The following is an 18982-nucleotide window of genomic DNA, read 5'->3' as shown; positions in this document are numbered from 1 at the left end:
TGGAGGGTGGAGGAGTCAGGGCTGGGGGTGTGGGGGGTTCAGGAGTCAGGGCATGGGGTATAGGGGGACTGGGTATGTGTGGGGGTTGCCAGAGTCATGGCTGGGGTTGTGGGGGGGGCGTGCAGGGGGCTGTGGTGTGAGGGAGGTGCAGGGGTCAGGGCTGGGGGAGTGGCCTGGGATCAGGAGCGGGGGGGTGCTCCCAGCTTCCTTCCCTGAACGGGTCACGTCAGGGGGATGGAGGGATACACTCTTGTCCCCAAGGCCCCGCTCCTGCCTCTTCTCCATCTCCTCCCCAATCTGAGCAGCGAAGGCGCTGGGGCTCCTCTTCTCCCCCACTTGCAAGGGCCATCAGCGGCAGGGAGGGAGAGGAGGTGGGGCACGATGCAGCACACTGGGGAAGAGTCAGGGGAGGGGGAAGCTTGGCTGCAAGCAGAGCCTACCCTACAGCAGCAGCCGGGAAGACCAAGCTTGCTTCTGCCCCCGCCAGAGAGAGCAGTAGGCTAGTGGGGGCGAAGAAAAGTGGACTGGGCCGGGCAGGATTTTTAATTGCATGCTGTTGCTGCCTGCCAGGGTCCCGGCCATCAGCCCCGCTCAGCAGGGCCAGCAGTGGCCGCAGTGTGCCATTAAAAATCGGCTTACATGCTGTCTTTGGCACACGTGCCATAGGTTGCCAATCCTGTTGTAGAATTTCTCTTTTCTTTTAACCTTGCATCAGCCCCCTCCTCCCCCGGACTACCCAGGGGACCCTTCACATCAGTGCATTCTCTAACAAGAAGCAGACACTCTTCTCATGAAGGGAGCCATAGAGTGGGTACCACCTTCCTACATGGGAAGAGGCTTCTATTTCTCATACTTCCTCATCCCAAAGAAAGGTAGAGGGTGTCACCTCATTCTCAAACTTCAACTACTGAACACCTTTATCAGAAAAGCCAGATTCCGATGGGACATTGGTATCCATTATCCCCTGTTTTTGCTACGGGGTCTTGTTTGTGGCTCTCGACACAATGGCCTTCTTCCACATTGACATTCACCCAGCCCACCAGAAATTTCTCTATTTCCATGTAAGGGCACACAACTCAACTCCATTGTGGCATGAGCTTTCCTCTGGCAGATTGCTTTGCAGACCTATGCCACAACCCATGCACCATGGTTCACTATTGTCTCTTTCTCCTTGGACATATGGCAACCTATACCTCTTCGTGACCCTGCAACCATGTCTACACATGCATTACTTCCAAACATTCGGTCTGTAGATGAAGAGGAGCAAAAAGGACTGCTTGGAGGCCAAACTCATTGTCCCTCCACCAGACAGTTCTGGTCTCCCTCACGTAGTGGACCTTCCAAGGTCATAGTTGGTACTCCCTTCACCCTTCCTACCCCACAGGCCATGATCAAAGCAGATTCATCCCTCACGGGTTGGGAAACTCACCTAGACCATCACATAGCCCAGCGTGTCTGGACACCACAAAGAGGCCAGGATGCAAATAAACGTACTAGAACTGATGGAAGTCTGTTTTGCATGCCAGGCATTTCTTCCTCTCATCCGTTCCCACCATGTTCAGTTACTCTCTGAGAACATCGCAGCAGTTGTGCACATCAACAAGCAGGGCAGCACCGAATCTACCTCTCTCTGCTCCCAGTCCATCCACCTTTGGAACTGGTGCATCAAACACCATGTGTTGTTCCACACCATGTATCTCCCAGGCACTCTATATTGCCCGGCTGATGCCCTCAGCAGAATTCTCTGTGTCAACCACGAGTTGGAATGAACAATGCCACACTCTGATACTTTCCCCACAAATGGGGCACCACATGCTGGAATCTCTTTACCACTCATGAGAACTGCAAAGTGCCCCTTTATTATTCCAAGGGGAGCTATAAGCCATAAGGGAGGTATGACCAGGGTCCTAGTGGGGAGCCAGCTATGGTCACTCAATTAGGGTGAACTACAAAGAATGGGGCAGACAATCCCCATAAAGCTGGTGGATATTCCAATACTTAGATTCACCAAGCCAACATAAAACAGCTTCTTTACTACTTTACTGGTTATTCAGAAGTCCAAACAACATAGTTCCCTTGTAGTGATCCAACCTCACACCTCCATCTAGGTATCCACATCATATACAATGAAAATTTCTGTAAATCTTATTTTGTCCTATAAAAGAAAAGGTACTACCAATCCCAAAAGATTGGAACCATTACCTCCCAGGTTAATGAATGTTTCAGATCTTATTCAAATACATGCTACAGCCAGTTCTTATTAACTAAAATAAACTTTATTAAGAAACACGAGAGAGAGAGTATGGTTAAAAGATCAATGTACATACAGACATGAGTTTGATTCATTGATGTTCAGATTCATAGCAGAGATGGTGAACGTTGTAGTTGCAGAGTTCTTTCAGAAATAGTTCATAGGTTATAGTCCAAGGCTCAAATCTCATATTCAGGGCATACCAGCATAACTGGGACCTCAGTCTTGCGACTCAAACTTCTCCTGATGAAGCCTAAGCAGATCTGAGATGACAGAATCAGGACTGAGGGATCTTTTATACAATTTCATGTCTTTTGACAAGTTGGAGTTCCTCAGGGAACAAAAGGTAATTAAGATTACTTTGAAGGAGGACTATCACCAGTACTTAGCTATACGAATTAATATAAGGCCATTTGCTTGTTCCTCTACCATTCCTAGTACATTTCAAGGAGAGATGAATACTGAAATATCCCGTATTTACAATTCATTTAAATGATAGGATGTTCTTTTGACTTCTGAATTATCAGAATACAGCATAGACAGGAACTGTTGATTACATTGTCAACCCTACTCATACATATGTAAATAAACAAAACCACAAACATCATCTCCCCACATGTCTTTTGAGGGTTATTTATTTTGCAGAATGTTTAACCCTTTCTAGCCATGTGTTACAGGAGGACTCTCAGAGCAATGCTCTTCTCTTCCACTCGGTTGGGCAACTTCCACTAAGCCTTCCCCCAACACCCTCCTCCCACAAGTGCTATGCAAGATTTGCCAAGCTACCATAACACTTATAGCCCTGTTCTGGCCCCATCAGTTTTGGTTCACACATCTCCTCATACTTGCCACCTGCACACCACTCCACCTCTGAACACTTCTGGATCTCCTCATACAAGATTGGTCCAGGGCCAGCATCCCAATCCAGGCCCTCTTCTCACAGCCTGGTTTTTGGATGAGGGTGGGGGTAAACAAAGCATGCTCCAAACCAGTACGATAAATTCCTAACCAGAGCAGGAGGGCATCCAGGAGGGCCTGTTACCAAGCTTCATCTCATAGGCTCACCATCATCACCACCCACTGAGTGTAATATCCCGATCTATTGTCCTGCACTATCTTCTCGAGCTCAAAATGTCAGGCCTGTCCCTCAGCTCTATATAGGTACACCTAGCAGCACTCAGTGCCTTTCTCCCCCCATGGACAGCGCTTCAGTGTTACACACCCTACCACCATCCATTTCATGACAGGTCTCAATACCTTCTCACCAGTACTCAAGCCCCCTTAATCTCATTCTCTTTGCCCTCATGAAGCCCCCCTTCAGCCACTAGCAACACACTCCCTCCCATCTCTCTGTGAAGGTGATGTTCTTAGTGGCCATTACCTCAGCTAGATAGGTCAGTGCACTGGCGGTCATGGTGCCTGATCCACCCTGCTTACAGTGTTCCATAGTGTTCCTTATGGCTATATCCTAAATTCCTCCCAAAAGTAGTGTCGGAGTTCCACCTAAATCAGTGCGTCCACCTGTCTGTGTTCTACCCCAAGCTTATGCCTCCGGCATGGACAGAGTCCTACATTCCTTCAACATCCGCTGTGCACTTCATTCTACATTCTTCGAGACCTGTGCTTTTCATTCTTCACCGAAACTATTTGTAGCCATTGCTGACTGATCCAAGGGCCAAGCCCTTTCCTCCAAAACAAATCTCCAAATGGATCTCCAGGTGCATCCATGAATGCCACACATTACCCAACTTTTACCGCACGCTCTATGCAAGTGGACGTCTCATGGCAAGACATCCGTCATGTAGCATGTTCACGTCCCTCTATGCCGTTGTGCTGTACTACAAAGAGTACTTCCTCTCACATTCTTGCACCCACTTCCATGCTGATCACTGCTTTCTACTCACCCACATTTGGAATACATACAGGGACCATCACTCAAAGAAGAAGAGGAGGTTACTTACCTGTAACTGCAGGTTCTTTGAGATTTGTGGTCCCTATTTGTATTCCAGTATCCACCCGCCATCCCCTCTGCTAAGGGCTGGACTACTCAGCGGTAAGGGTGACACTGGAGAAGCATTGATCCTCATGACCCTGGCCTGTGAGTACAAGGGGATGCACGTGCAGGTCAACAGACACCACTAAGAAAACCTTCCAGCACATGGCGCAAACACGCACCCACGTTTGGAATACTAATAGAGACCATATATCCTGAAGAACCTCCAGTTAAAGGTAAATAACCTCCTCCTTTTGAAAATGTCTTGTTCCCGTCTGTAGAATAAATATCTTTAAGTGAAAATGATTATGGAAGGTGTCACTTTTTTCTTATACAGCTTCAAAGCCCATTATTGCTACTATTTAAATTTAAAAAACAAGTTTCCATTTGAGCCAACCAAAGACTTTCTCAGCATCAAAAGCTTATCTAGAGTCTTACTCTCTTATCTAGAGTTGAATTTTTAAAAGTCAAAATGTGTTTAGGTCAGAGGTTGGCAACTTTTCAGACATGGTGTGCCGAGTCTTCATTTATTCACTCTGATTTAAGGTTTCACGTGCCAGTAATACATTTTAACATTTTAGAAGATCTTTCTATAAATCTATAATATATAACTAATCTATTGTATGTAAAGTAAATTAAAATGCAGAGCCTCCCAGACGGATGGCCAGGACCTGGCCAGTGTGAGTGCCACTGAAAATCAGCTCATGTGTCACCTTTGGCACGCATGCCATAGGTTGCCTACCCCTGGTTTAGATGCTTGGTATTAATTGAGCTATGTTGACCTGTTTTAAACTAAGTTCAAGTGCACAATCAGTGTTTCAGGCCTTTAAACACAATCTTTGTGAGGCGTTCATAATCTACATTTAGTATAGCGAAATGAGTCTGTAGGCACTGTAAAACTTGGAGGCTTCCCCTCCTGTATTAATGTAGTTGGTGCTAAGAATTTTTTTGGCATGGAATCACAAGGGATACTGCATTTATCTCACTAACACACGTGCCCATATGTGAAGCTTTACTTTACCATTCTTAAGAGATAATTGGGATAAGTGATTCCTGATGTGATTGAAGAAATTTTCTTTAAGTCCTCAAGACATTACAAATATTTTTATTTCCTTTAAGAAATCTAACGGAATATTATCATCTGTGTATGTAGTAGTAGAAATAATAAAATGTCTGATTTTATGTGTATTTGGGATGAGAGGAATTTGATTTTAGGTGTTGTTTCATCCTATTAGTTTTATGGAGAAGGAAGGCTGAGAGGTCATTGGCTCGTATGCTTCTCTTGAGACCTTTACTTTCAGACTTTTATTTCAGCATATTATCAGATACTTTGTTCATTTCTTCTATGATTTATGAAGGGCTCTTCAAACTTTGAGTCCCATTTGTGGTAGGAATGTCTACTAGTTCATCTTCTTTACCCTCTAAATCTTTTATAGTTTGTATACAAATCTATGACTGAAGCACGGCCTGAGACCAGGGCTCAGTAAGCCTGTAATTTAACAAATGTATCTTTAAGAGGTTTTTAATTGGTTTTGTTCTTTTAAATCAACATGTTGGGGTTTTTTTAGATTTGCCATTGAAATTTCCAGAAATTTGACTAAAATCCTTGTTGCCAGTACAAGAAACAGTGTTTTACAGACAGAACATCATAAATATTACTCTTCTCTATTCCATTTTTTAGCACCCAATTGAAGCCTCCATATGCAACTCTGTCTGAAATGTATCTGGCTGCTAGATTTTTTTAAAATCCAGTAGTGGTAGCATATCTAATTTTTTTTTAACCAATTTTGCCTCTTCCCCATATCATTTTTCCATACTTGAAACTGGTCTATTTCTGTTGTATTGTCCCACAGATGCATGAAGAAAGACAAGGACACAAGGGATGTGGTTTCACTGAACTTCAACTTTATTTAACTCATTGCTGGATGGTTCCAGACTAACTTGTCCAAGTAGATTATGCTTTCTTTCATAATGTGTTCTGCCTGGGGCATGGGAAAGGGGTTGCCGTCAGGCTTCTTTTCTCTTCTCCATCCCACCCAACCCCCTTAAACTGGTCCCAGAGCTATTGCTGAGACCCCACTTCCCTCCCCTTGTACAAGATTTGGGGGAAAAGGGGTTGTCTGATACAAGAAGACATCAGGAGCTCCTTCCCATAACTCCACTTCCAGTTCCAGTTCATCAGGGAAGTGGGCACACTATCAGATGGTACCTGTACTGGACACCTGTCAAGTTGGGACAATGTGAACTTTACCTCCTAACTCACTGAGTCACTGGGGGGCTGTGGGAAAAGTGGGAAGAAAAACAAAACACCTATCCAAGCCAGTCTGGCAGCGATGGAAAAATTTCTTCCCTACCCTAAAAAGGCAAGTAGTGCAATGCAGACAGTGGATCAGAAACCTGGTCCTAATCTAATCCCAGCAGAGGGAGCCGTTGCTCTGGGCATGTAGTACATCCCAACCAGAGAGGACAGGGCTTATATTTCCTCCCCTTGGATATGTGCGATCCAGTAAACTTCTGCTTGGCTAGTCTGAAGAGCACATCAGCTGAGCTTCACCCTCTCCCAGGGGATTGGTCCTGCTTTGAGCAGGGATTGGACTAGATGACCTCCTGAGGTCCCTTCCAACCCTGATATTCTATGATTCTACACTCCACCCTTCAAAAACCATAAGTAAAGCCTGCTCACATAATGTTACTGATCTGCTACCTGGTTTGTCAAAGGTTACCAAGCTTTGCCTTTTATATTTGCATATCGTAGAAAATCTTCAAATTGCGGTTCAGTATCATACTTTTATCTTTCTGTAGCAGTTTCTTACTTTTAGAAAATAACAATTTCACTGATATGTCATGCATAATTTTTCTTTTTCCTCTTAGCCCCATGTGCTGTTAGGAATCTACAGGACTTAGCTCGGATCTACATTAGACGCACTCTTAGAAATTTCATAAATGATGAGATGCAAGCCAAGGGTATCCCTCAGAAGCCCCCACCAAAACGAAAACGCAGGAGGTACCATAGACGCAGGTTTAGCACCTATGTCTTTAGGGGCAATCAGCTCATTCCTGAGCCTCTAGACAGTGAAGAGGATGAAAGGATGGAAGAAGACAACAGAGATGATGATGATAAAGATCACAATGAAGCCTTGAAGCCAGAGGAACCGCCTCGAAATTTATTGCGAGAAAAAATTATGAGTCTACCGCTACCCGAATCTTTAAAAGCATACTTGACGTACTACAGAGAAAAGTAACTCATTTTAAGTAGAAACAATAATGCCTACTGATAGCTCCTTTATTCTTGAAAATGTAGCATTTATTAAGAAATAGATGGACAAATATCATTAGTCTTTCAACAAGACTGAAGTACAGTGATACATTGTAACTTCTCTGTCTTAACTTTGCTACAAAGACTTTATTCGGTAGTAGAGAATCCCTTTTTAAAAATCTATTTTTCTTTAAATTTTGAGAAATACAGTTTTAATTCTGATAGAAAGATATTCCAAAGCAGTATGCAGCACTAATCAAGACTTGGCATGGTAAATCTTTTTGATCTTTAACAGATTTGTATTGATAGAAGGGTAACTGAAATTTTATATGTGCTAAATAGCTATTGAACAAATGCATTCTGACTTGAATAACAGTTGTCTGCATGAGGTTTTAAACATGCACACCGGCATTTCTCATGTAATATTGAAATTGTACCCTTTAAAAACATTTATTTTACCATGACTTTGTTGCAGTCATTATTACCGTGTTGATATAAATGTATTCCAAGAAATACATAAGTGCAATAACTGTATACAGACATTAAATGAGCTGGCTTTAATGAAATACAAAAATGCAAGTTCTGAAATGTCAGGTGACCCTGCTACTTTTGCATTTGCATCTTTTGCCAAAATATCTTGAGAAAAGTGACCATTTCTCTCAAAGCCTTAAGGGAACATCATGTTGAATATAAAGCAAAAAGATGCTTACTACGACCGTATTTGTTTAACTCCATACTACATTTTCAGTATTAATAAATAAAGACATTTTCTCTTTCTCAAGGGTTTTAAGACAACTTATTTAGTTTCTTTCTAAAATTCACAGTATAGACACACAATATTTGGTAATAAAAAAGATTGTAATTTAGAATTAAATGATTTATATTTACTACTTTAATAGAATAGAATATGAATAAAATTTAGCTTGTATTGCTTACTTGGATAGCTGTAATAGTAGAATTTGTTCAGCAGATGCACTTTAGTAAGTGGATTTTGTATTTCATTTAAATATTTCTCTGAGAAGGCAGGGTTGTGCTGGCCCTACATTTGTTTCTGAACACAGCTATTTTTAGCTCATAAATATTCACAATCTTTTATATCTATCTGTTGGAAATTGAGAGTAGCAGTTTAAACTTTGGGACCCACAGAGTGCTCATTTGAACATTTCGCCTCCATCTCTTCCCTCCCATTTGGTGAAGTTACTTGCAGTTTTCTTCTTGGCTTGATGGAGTGCTTTGTGCATTTTTGCCCATTTAATATTTTGAGTGTATTGTAGCATAGCCATGAGGGAGAATGCAGTTTAAGAACTAGGCATGATATTCAGTAAAAGCCACTTTTATTGAAAACATCTGTCTGTTGGACCTAATGGAAAACATTCCTCTTAAAGAAAATTTCTGTGCAATATATGTACTGTTGTGGTAATATTAATTATTAAATGCATCGACCATTTAACCATAAGATAAAATCATCACCATTGCAGTTATTATTTTCATAGCCAGATATTACACACCTAGTGTAATAACCCCATTTTCCAGTAGTCACTTAAAAATTAAACATTGTTTCAGACTTTAACAGTGAGATAATAGTTAGTCCTACTACAGATTGGACAGTGATTTTTGATTGTGCATTTCATGCTTCATTTACTATTTTAAAAAGTATGTCTTAGTAATATTGAAAAGGCAACTTGATGAAAGGCTTATTATACCAGCATGTGGAGTTTTTTTCCACAGCATATTCACAACATGAATAAATAAAAATTAAAAAAAAAACTGCCTTTATTTCCTGACATTATTTTCACAGGTAAGAGATAGTTTAGATGTTTTCCTATAAAATGATACTAATGGAGTAATTGCAGTGGCTTAGCTCTTGGAACCATTGAATATAATCTTTAATTAAAAATTTTGTTTTTAGATGGAATTGAAATTTAAATAATCTGAAATTCAAGATGTTATACTTTCCAGGTAGCCTGGGAATTTTGTCTTCTCCCCTTTCCAGAATCAGCATCCATATGTTCAAGAGTTTAAAGTTACTGAATATAATTTACATATTTTCTTTGAGAACTTTATACAGGATGCTTGTGAAGATTGACTTTCTGCATTGTTTTTCACTCTTGTATACTTGGTAAAAGAGACAATGGATGATTTTTCATGATTATTCACTATATAACTTTTTGAGAGTCACTGAAAGTTTCTTTTGTGTTTATATGTGGATTTATTTTACACTGTTAAATTTACATTTACATTAAATAAAAAAGTAGAAATGCAAAATGAATCAATTGTCTTTGACATAAATTGATAATGGGACATTATTGCAATAAAAACTTTTTTTGGTGGCTTGTACTCACTCAAACTTGTTTTTTCCATGGAAATGCTTTCATTTGTATTTGGTTTTCATTTTCGGTCTGTTCCTATTCAGACCTCTGGTAACTTTTTAATTAGAAAACAATGATATAACTGAAATGAAAAACTACTACAATGGGGAAGAAGTGATGATTTATCCTTTCACCAGTTTTGGAATTAGAAATACTACATAAGGCTAGATTGGGTAAGAGCCCTCTACTCCTGCGTGGCCCCTTTTATATAGGACACATGGATTCTCAACTTTATCTGGTAGGGGATACAAAATTCCTTTGCTACCTTTCCCTTCCCAAATAAAAATTGCTCCTTCCAGGACTACACTCAAGTCCAACTGTGTATTTGGAAAACAGCCTGCAGGGAGTCAATACCTCTTGGGTTTGTGAAAAAGGGCATTTATTCCTAATATCCAGAAGAGGGGGTTTCATGCGCATTTAAAATCAGACTTCAAACAGTAAACTAACTAAATCTGCTCTATTTGGAAGCAATCATGCCTCTTGAAAGGAACACAGGCTATAGGCTCTGTATTCTTGCAGATTCTCAGGGTACGTCTACACTGCACGATTATTTCGAATTAGCTTAAACCGATATTACAAAACAGATCTAATAAAATCGGTTTAGCGCGTCCACAGTGGGATCCCGAAATCGATTGTTTGCGTCCATGGTCCAAAGCTACCATCGATTTCAGGAGCGGTGCACTGTGGGTAGCTGTTCCTCAGCTATCCCATAGTTCCCACTTCCGTGTTGAGAGCACAGTGCCTGATGGGGCAGAAAACACTGCCCCGGGTGGTGCTGGGTACAGCCTCACCCCTCCCTTTGTGAAGGCAGCAGACAACCCTTTGGCGCCTTTTTCGCGGAGTGCATTGAGCAAACGCCATAGCACAGCAATCTTTCCCTTTTTTTTTTCACGTGGTGGTGGGGGGAAATAAACTGAGGAGCTGTTCCCTGAACCACGCCAGACACTGTGTTTGAACCTACAGACATTGGGAGCTCAGCCAAGAATGCAAATAATTTTCAGAGACTGCTGTGGACTGTGGGATAGCTGGAGTCCTCAGTACCCCCTCCCTCCCTTCATGAGCGTCCATTTGAGTCTCTGGCTTCCCGTTACGCTTGTCACACAGCGCTGTGTATCCTGGAGTTTTTTATTCAAACGCTTTGGCATTTCATGTTCTGTAACGGAGCTGGATACAACAGATTTGTCTCCCCATACAGCGATCAGACCTAGTATCTCCCGTACGGTCTATGCTGGAGCTCTTTTTCGATTTCAAACTGCATCGCCAGCCGTGCTGATCAGAGCTCCACGCTGGGCAAGCAGGAAATGTAATTCAAAAGTTCGCGGGGCTTTTCCTGTTTACCTGCCCGCTGCATCCGAGTTCAGATTGCTGTCCAGAGCGGTCAGTGCTGCACTCTGGGATGCCGCCCGGAGGCCAATAACGTCGATTTCCGTCCACATGAACCCTAATCCGAGTTATCACTATCGAATTTAGCGCTACTCCTCTCGTTTGGGAGGAGTTCCGAAATCGATTTAAGGAGCCGTTTAACTCGATATTAATTACGACGTCGTGTGAACGGATACAGCGTTAAATCGGTATATCGGCCATTAAACCGATTTAAAGTCGCAGTGTAGACCTGGCCTCAGTCAAGAATCGAGGGTTACAAAACCTTCCTGTCAGAGTGGTTAAGCACTGGAATAAATTGCTTAGGGAGGTTGTGGAATCACCATGACTGGAGATTTATAAGAGCAGGTTAGACAAACACCTGTCAGGGATGGTCTAGATAATACTTAGTCCTGCCTTGAGTGCAGGGGACTGGACTAGATAGCTTCTCGAGGTCCCTTCCAGTTCTATGATTCTATCTCTGATATGTGTCAGATTTGTAATTGGGAAACAGCACTGGTTGATAGTACCTGTGTTCAGAAAATGCTTTGGAGTAGTAAATGAATAAGTACAGTGAGGGACAGGTGCATTCACAATTAGAGTTGGTTTCACTTAAAAGAATACTGATTTTTTAACTGAAGATATTTGATTATTCAGCTGGAAACCAAACATTTTCCATTTAAAACAGTTTTTGAGGAGGTGGGGGTTGATTGCGGAAAACATTTTTCACAAAAACAATTTTTTGCAAAACATTTAGGTTTGAGTAAAACACCATTTTTCAATGAAAACCCTGTGTTGAAAATGTCTATTGGTCCTATTCACAATCTGAATAGTTAGCCTATCAAGTTATCATGTTGGAAATGAACCAAGAACCAGACTCTACCATCATTGGTATAAAAAATATGCTATGTCTGAAGCTAAACTTGACAACACTTCTGGCTCTTTCCTTGAGGAACTTTGTCCAAGAATTCCTAGACACTATCTTTCGTGTTTCAAGACACTCTGAGACATGGGGGATTTGGCAGGAATAATTTGTCAGAGCCAACAAGTGATGGTATGGGCTGTGCTGTGAATGCTGTTAAGGTAGGGCAGCTTGGTGCACAAAAGGCCTCAACAGTTGGTAGTTCCTCTAGCATCTGTTCAGGAACTTTAACCCCTGACGTCTTGGTGAACTAAATACATATACTATGTGGCTCCAGATTATAGGTGATTCGAGTGTCTCCATGGCCTAGCTTGGGGCTGATTTCCACTTTAGACTTGGATTTCTGAATTTCCTCCCACTCAGATGGTGGAGGCTATGTGTATGTTGTCTTTGACTGCATTGCCCTCACCTAATGGGGATTTCCACTCAAAATAACTAGTCACTCCAAGGACAACTGCTTACAGATGTTCTAAACATTAGGGCAATGTTGACCTCCAGAGAGATGAGATCCCAACAGGTAGTCCTTATCCCAGACCTGCAGAAGAACTCAATATGGCTCAAAAGCTTGTCTCACCAACCGAAGTTGGTCCAGTAAAAGATATTACCTCACCCACCTTGTCTCATATTAATATCCCGGGATTGACACAATATAGCTACACTGCAGAGTAATGATCCAGACAGATTCTGACTAAACTGTTTAAAATAAACAAATGGGAAGGATTTGGATGGGGAAGAGGACCAGGATTGTGTTCCTTTTGTTGAGCCCTGCAGGCACAGAACTAGGCAGCACCCTACAACCATTTCACTTTACAAGCATGAAAAGGGAAACAATGTAGTGCAGATACATTCAGTCAAATAGTCATAGTCTCATGCTTGTGCTTGCTAAACCAAGGAGTGGTGGCTCAGATCTGTCTCCAGTAGAGGACTCTGGAGAAATCCATTTGTGAGTGTGCTGAAAAATCCACTGCTCTTCCACCCACCTCATTAAGAAAATGACTACCTTGTGGAAGAACATCTTTTTGAAAGAGTGGAGAGGAAAACGCAACTATGTTTTTGCTCTAGTACCTCTGGTAACAAAAGCATTTGACCAAACTCAATTGAGATAAAGATTTGATGATCTTTAACTGAAATTTAAACTGAGCAAATTTGCTGAAAAAATACAATTCTCAGCTTTGCTGGGGGTTAGCAGTGACTGTACCAGTCTGGCCATAGGCGATCACTCAAAACCAGGGCCTCTTTCTGTGTCAGTCCAGGATCCTTCTCAGTGTACAGAAGAGAGTAAATAGAGCAGTAGTGTTTCTGAGCATGTTTCAAATCCATCCAAGTATACAAGGAGGGCTTAACTTTAAAGGCGGGTGAGTGGACAGTTTGGTGTAGGGGAGGGGGAATGAGAGAACTGCTTGCCTACCCCTTTCAATAGACTAAGTCTGGTGCCTAAACCCATTTTAGGCTGATTTTGTTTTTCAAATATGCTTAGCAGCTATATTTTCAATGGGACTTGGTTTTCAACACTTAAAAATCTGTCTGTGTACGTGAGATTCCTAAATCCATATTTAGGCACTTAATTCAGGCAGGCAGGCAGGCAACTTGGCTCTTATTTCCTAAGTGTTCATTTGCCACCTCTTTTGGCCTATCATGAATACAAAAAAGCTGAGGTTCTCTGCTGTCAATTTTCATCAGATGTGTGGGGAGTCAATGAAAGCTGTCTTTGAGGTACTCTATGAATGGACTCACATCCCTCTTGTGGAAAGCGTTTTTTGTTTTTTTTTCCCTAGACTTCAATTGTTTTTGACTGACTGATCTATCTTATGTTCTATCCTGCAAGGATAAGATAGAGTGAACACATGCTAAATTCCCATCAAAGGCATTTACAGAATTCCACTTTAATGAGCCAATAATCATGCTGACAACATTTCCCTCACGTCAGTATACCCACAGCAGTGAGCCCTTTCTCTATAAACTTATGTGAAAAGGTGAGTAGGCTGTTTACTGGAGCAAACTAAAGCCCTTAAAGTCCACTTAGCTTTTATTCTTCTGATAACAATATGTTACCATAAGGAACCCATAAATGGCTGGCTGGCTGCATCCCTCACTTCTACAGCCTACCAGACCTGCATCTTAAAGGTCACATCAAGACTCATTCAATTCAGGCCATGTCAGCTTGGTTCAGATTTGCTAAAATCAGGGGGTTTGAAAAGCAGCCACATTGTCTTCTCCAGATGCATTCACAAGCAGTTTTGCTTAGATTCATCACCTTATCTGGAAACCAACATCAGCTTTTACATAACCTATTCTACAGCTTTATTTTCTCTCAAAGAAAATAAAGACGGCAACAGACTGAGGGTAGAGAAAAACAAGGCTAACTAAAAAGGCAAAGGGAATCTGTCTTCTTAGTTTTCCTGTGTGTCTGAGATGTCTCTTTAAGTTGTCCACCTCTGGTAATTTTGTGGCGGGTGTCTTTACTCTCTTCTGCATTGTTAAGACGGTATCTTAGCATAGTCTCTCTAGTTCAAAATGTTTCTATTTTCCCCTTAAGGCAAATTAGCCTTGTTTTTCTCTGCCCTCAGACTGTTGCCGTCTTTATTTTCTTTGAGAGACAGCCGTTGAATTTGTAGGCCACGATTTTCAAACATAAGCTAAAGTTAGGTTCCTAAATTCATATTTAGTCCCCTAAATAAGTGGCTTAATATTCAACAGAGCTGAGAACCCAGCAGTTCTTGTTAGCAAGGGCAGCTGCCTATGAGCTCACTACCTCTGAAAATCAGGCCACTTATTTAGGGGACTAAATATGAATTTAGAAGCCAAATTGTAAGCCTGCATCTTTGAATATCTTAGCCTTTGGCTTTTGTCTCTGAACAGGGAGCATGTATCCCAGCACAGGTAGGCAGATATGCTCTAGCTCTGATAAAAATAGGTAGCACAGGGCTGGTTCAGTCTACCCTGAACTCAGGTGGCTATCCTGAGCTGGCACCTTTGCTACCCTCTGGTTATACTGCTATTTTAGTGAGCTAACTTGAGCAGAGCTAGTGTGTGTCTACCCGCACTGGGTTGCACACTCCCAGCCACAGTGTAGACATTCCTTAAGAGTTTGAACCCACTAAGTGGTGTCTCTGAAGAAAAAATTCTAACCTATAATTCTCGCTCACTAAAACACTTAACTCAAGTCAGGCGTATAAGGCTTACTGCTGGACCCATGTAACCCAATACAACCTGCTGAGTGCTCTACAGCTAAACCAAGGAGCCCTCCACTCACTGAGTGGTGGGAGTTATGCCAGATACCAATTTGAATAAAAACTAATATTCACTAAGGAGAAACTCCAGCACTAACTCCAAATTTTCTGCATTGACATTTGCGCTGAAGGTTCAGACATGAAGAGGGTTACCAGCAAGCCTGCATGTCGGAATCTGAGGATACTGTGCACTGGTATATCAAACAATCTAGAGGAGTTCAATGACCCTAGAAAGACCATCATTACTGACAAAGAGCTGGAGAAGTTTTTCATCTACACAGCCACTCTCTCTGGAACTAGAGTAGCTGACGCATGCTAGTTACATGAGATGCATTATGCCGTCTTCTGGCATGTAAAAAGCAAATAAGACAATTGCAAATGTGGGATCATTTGCAGTCAAAAACTCATCAGTGCCTGTGATCAAATGGCCTCTTGCAACTTTAGAACATACTATATTACTAAGAAGATCTTCAACAGGTGACTTTGCCAACATCAGTACATAGGCCCCCACGCTTTCATCCATCTCTGAAGAACAGGACTCTTTTATCATCTACTCAACAGTGTCATCAGTAAGCTACCACCAGGACAGCAGCTCAATCCACTGGCATACTTCAAAGTTAGAGCCAGCTCAGATCACAAGATGTGGCTTCTATACACTTGTCACCTTGAAGTAGGAAAAATGAATGACAGTGGGTAAAGACTACTAGTGCTCTGCATCCACTGAGGACTGTGCATTACCAACACCTGCTTCCAAGGTGGTCACTGTCATTATGTTGTGTGGATCTGGACAGTGGCATTTAATAGTCACCCACAGAAAATACCTACAGGGTGGTCTCCATACTCACAGTTTTCACAATGCAGACTGTGATACAGACCATGGGTTTACATGCTGAAAAATAAGGCATTTGTTATGGAAATTTCATCATCCCCAACAAAACCATTGTCCAGTCATTAATACCAACAACACAAAAGACCAAGGAAGGTGTCTCCAATTCACTATGAATCTTGGAAGCTATGTCATCAATTGCATGGAACACACACTGAATAAATATCCATATAGCTGCAACCTTACCTTTGGTAAAAAGACTGTACAGTGAGCTAAAGACTGCTTTATGCCATACTCTGAAGAAATGCTCCAGTCACTGACACAAAATGAACAGCATATTTCCATCACAACACAAACCCACCTCCTGAACAAGAAGTTTTGGTTCCAACCTTGCAAACCTCTATTTTCCCATTTACCTAAATGAGTAATTTTCTTGTCCTCAGATGAGTAAAATCAGGCATCTTAACTAAAAGGACATTACCATAAAATTTGTTCCTGGTTCTTTCAAATATCTAATCACTGTTCAAGACTGTTTTGTGCCTGTTTCATTTTTGTCTTAAATTTATCTGTACTGAACTGCAGAAGCCATTAGTCTGCCCTGTCCAAGGCATTTTGACTTTGATCGCTTGTCTTCTTTGTGCTGCATGCATTTTCACCCCCACCGTGTAATTTTGGATCATCAGCAGATTCCAGCAGCTAACTGCCAGTGCCTTCTTCCCAGTTATCAAAGTGAACAAAACTAGGTCTGACAATGATCTTTGTAGTAGTGAAGTGCTTCAGCTCATCTTCCTTCTTTTATATCCAAGCTGGGTTTGTAGTTCATCTCCAAATCACACTTCCTAACCTTACAGATGTGCTCATTGCACTGTAGCACATGAAAAACAATTTCACACACTCAAAGAATAACACATTATACCGAAAGAGGGCAGTATTGCCACACAGGAAAGATCAAAGCTAAACTTGCTGACACGCAACTGCATAGAAAAGACAGTACAATGAATAAAGCCATCTCATGCGAATGTTGAAAACTACACAGCAAAAGCACGATTACCGGACTCCATTAGGTATTAAGTAAAACATATCTTGGGCCCTTTCCCTTTGGCTGTAGCGTAGTGAGTCTTTAAAAGGGAAAAAAAAAACATGTTTGACTGTCTCCTAGATGGTAATAACTGACCTATTTGGAAGGAAAGAGAAAAAGTTAAGTTGAGATGGGCTGGAGCTGTTGTTCTTAAAGTCCAATCCTTGAGTTATATCAGTAGGCCTTTTCTTTAGACTAATTTGGCCATTCGATCTCACTTTTCCCCATGAACATGTGTTGTTATAGGTTGTTGTGACATTTTATGAACTTTCACTCACTTTGCACACTAGAGCTCACAATTCAGGTGCATTTGCATGCCCAGTTATTAAGACATGCAGCACAGAGGGCAGGAAATTTAATCAACCATTACACCCTCCTGATCCTGGTCTGCTCCTGGGTCTGGAAAAGGCCCTGCCATAATGTAGAGGCCTTCAGGGGCTAAGTTAACGCAGTATCCCTGGGCTGCCCAATGGACCTCAGTACTACCTGGGATGTTTACAATGCTGCATCCTGTAACCAATTCCTTCCTAACCCTCTAAGACATTGTTTCTAAGGGGGTCCTCAGAAGGCAGCCTTACAACCATTCTTCCACATGTTGCTGAAAACTTCTAGTTTATAATTAAAGAAATGGAGAATTACAAAAAAAAAAAAGATCCCTATCAAATATTTAGAGGATTGGGGGTGAAAATACCTTCTTATTTATCAAACAAACCCCTTTCATATTTTACTTAATATATTTTGCTATTGCATTACGTAACTTAGCTTCATGAAACTTGCAGACTCTTTCCTAATGCTTTATAATGGTAAGATACTAGATTGCACATGTGGTTATTAAATTATTCTTTACTGTATTTATTGTAGTAGCTCCTAGAAGTCTGTATCAGGGACCAGGACTCCATTGTTCTAGGAACTATACAATCTCAGAACCAAAAGACAGTCTGTGCCCACAAAGACCTTTACAAGCTGTCCCACAGCTCTTTTGACAAAAGTACAATTGTTAACAAGACAGTGGCCTGAACCAATTCTCATTTGAGTAATTGTCTTCAACTTTAAAAAAAAAATCCCCTGAAGTTTCAATATTCTTTGTCTGTCCAAAACTTTTCTGTAATGTTACTGTGCTGTTAAGTAGTTTCCACAGTCCCTATCTGATGAGGTGATTACATTTCAGGAGTGAACTAATCGAGCCCTTTGTGTATATGTACAGTTATCAAAGTGTTGTATTAGGACAATATAGATTTTAAAGGAGCATCCTACTTCTGGCATATTGATGGGGTCAGCATCCAATGAAAGGATAAAAAGTTCCAAGGGGAAGATTTTTCAGCAGCATCGAGGGTAGATGAGGTGCCCAGCTCATTGAAAGTCAGTGCCTTTTAAAAGCTCCCATTGAAGCCAGCTGAAATTTCCCATCAACCACGGGCATTACTCATATTGACTTTTTGGAGAGGAAGTTCTCTTCTGGTGTCATGGTTATCTGAATAGCCTTGAGCCTTTGGGAGCAGGTCTTTTATTACACTTGTTGCTAAATACAGCATTCATAATCGCATCTGTAAGGAGAGTGAGTGAACTCCAAACTCTAGTGGCCCATCCTCCTTTCCAGTGTAATCCACAGGGGCATAGTTGTCCTGTATCCTCATTCAAAATATTTGCCAAAAGTGATATCGGAATGGACCAGACCATTAATCTCCTGTGTTTTTCTTA

General features: G+C 41.5%; 1 protein-coding gene across 4 annotated transcripts in view; it reads left to right on the top strand.

The window, feature by feature from the left end:
• Window positions 1-9837, top strand: part of LOC116822842 (protein-L-isoaspartate O-methyltransferase domain-containing protein 1) — a 104824-nt gene extending 94987 nt beyond the window's left edge. For 2 of the 4 annotated variants that reach the window (XM_075063018.1, XM_075063017.1), the window contains exon 6: window positions 7116-9837. In XM_075063018.1, coding sequence (XP_074919119.1) covers window positions 7116-7486 — 371 coding nt within the window. In that variant the 3' untranslated portion in view covers window positions 7487-9837. Of the gene's footprint in view, window positions 1-3793; window positions 3970-6097; window positions 6552-7115 lie in introns of those variants that run through there. The other 2 variants (XR_012655350.1, XM_075063019.1) reach the window with 2 other exon arrangements.
• Window positions 9838-18982: the final 9145 nt, after the last annotated feature.

Source organism: Chelonoidis abingdonii, chromosome 2 (genome assembly GCF_003597395.2).
Source record: "Chelonoidis abingdonii isolate Lonesome George chromosome 2, CheloAbing_2.0, whole genome shotgun sequence".
Classification (NCBI taxonomy): domain Eukaryota; kingdom Metazoa; phylum Chordata; order Testudines; family Testudinidae; genus Chelonoidis; species Chelonoidis abingdonii.
This window is presented reverse-complemented; position numbering and strand designations above follow the sequence as displayed.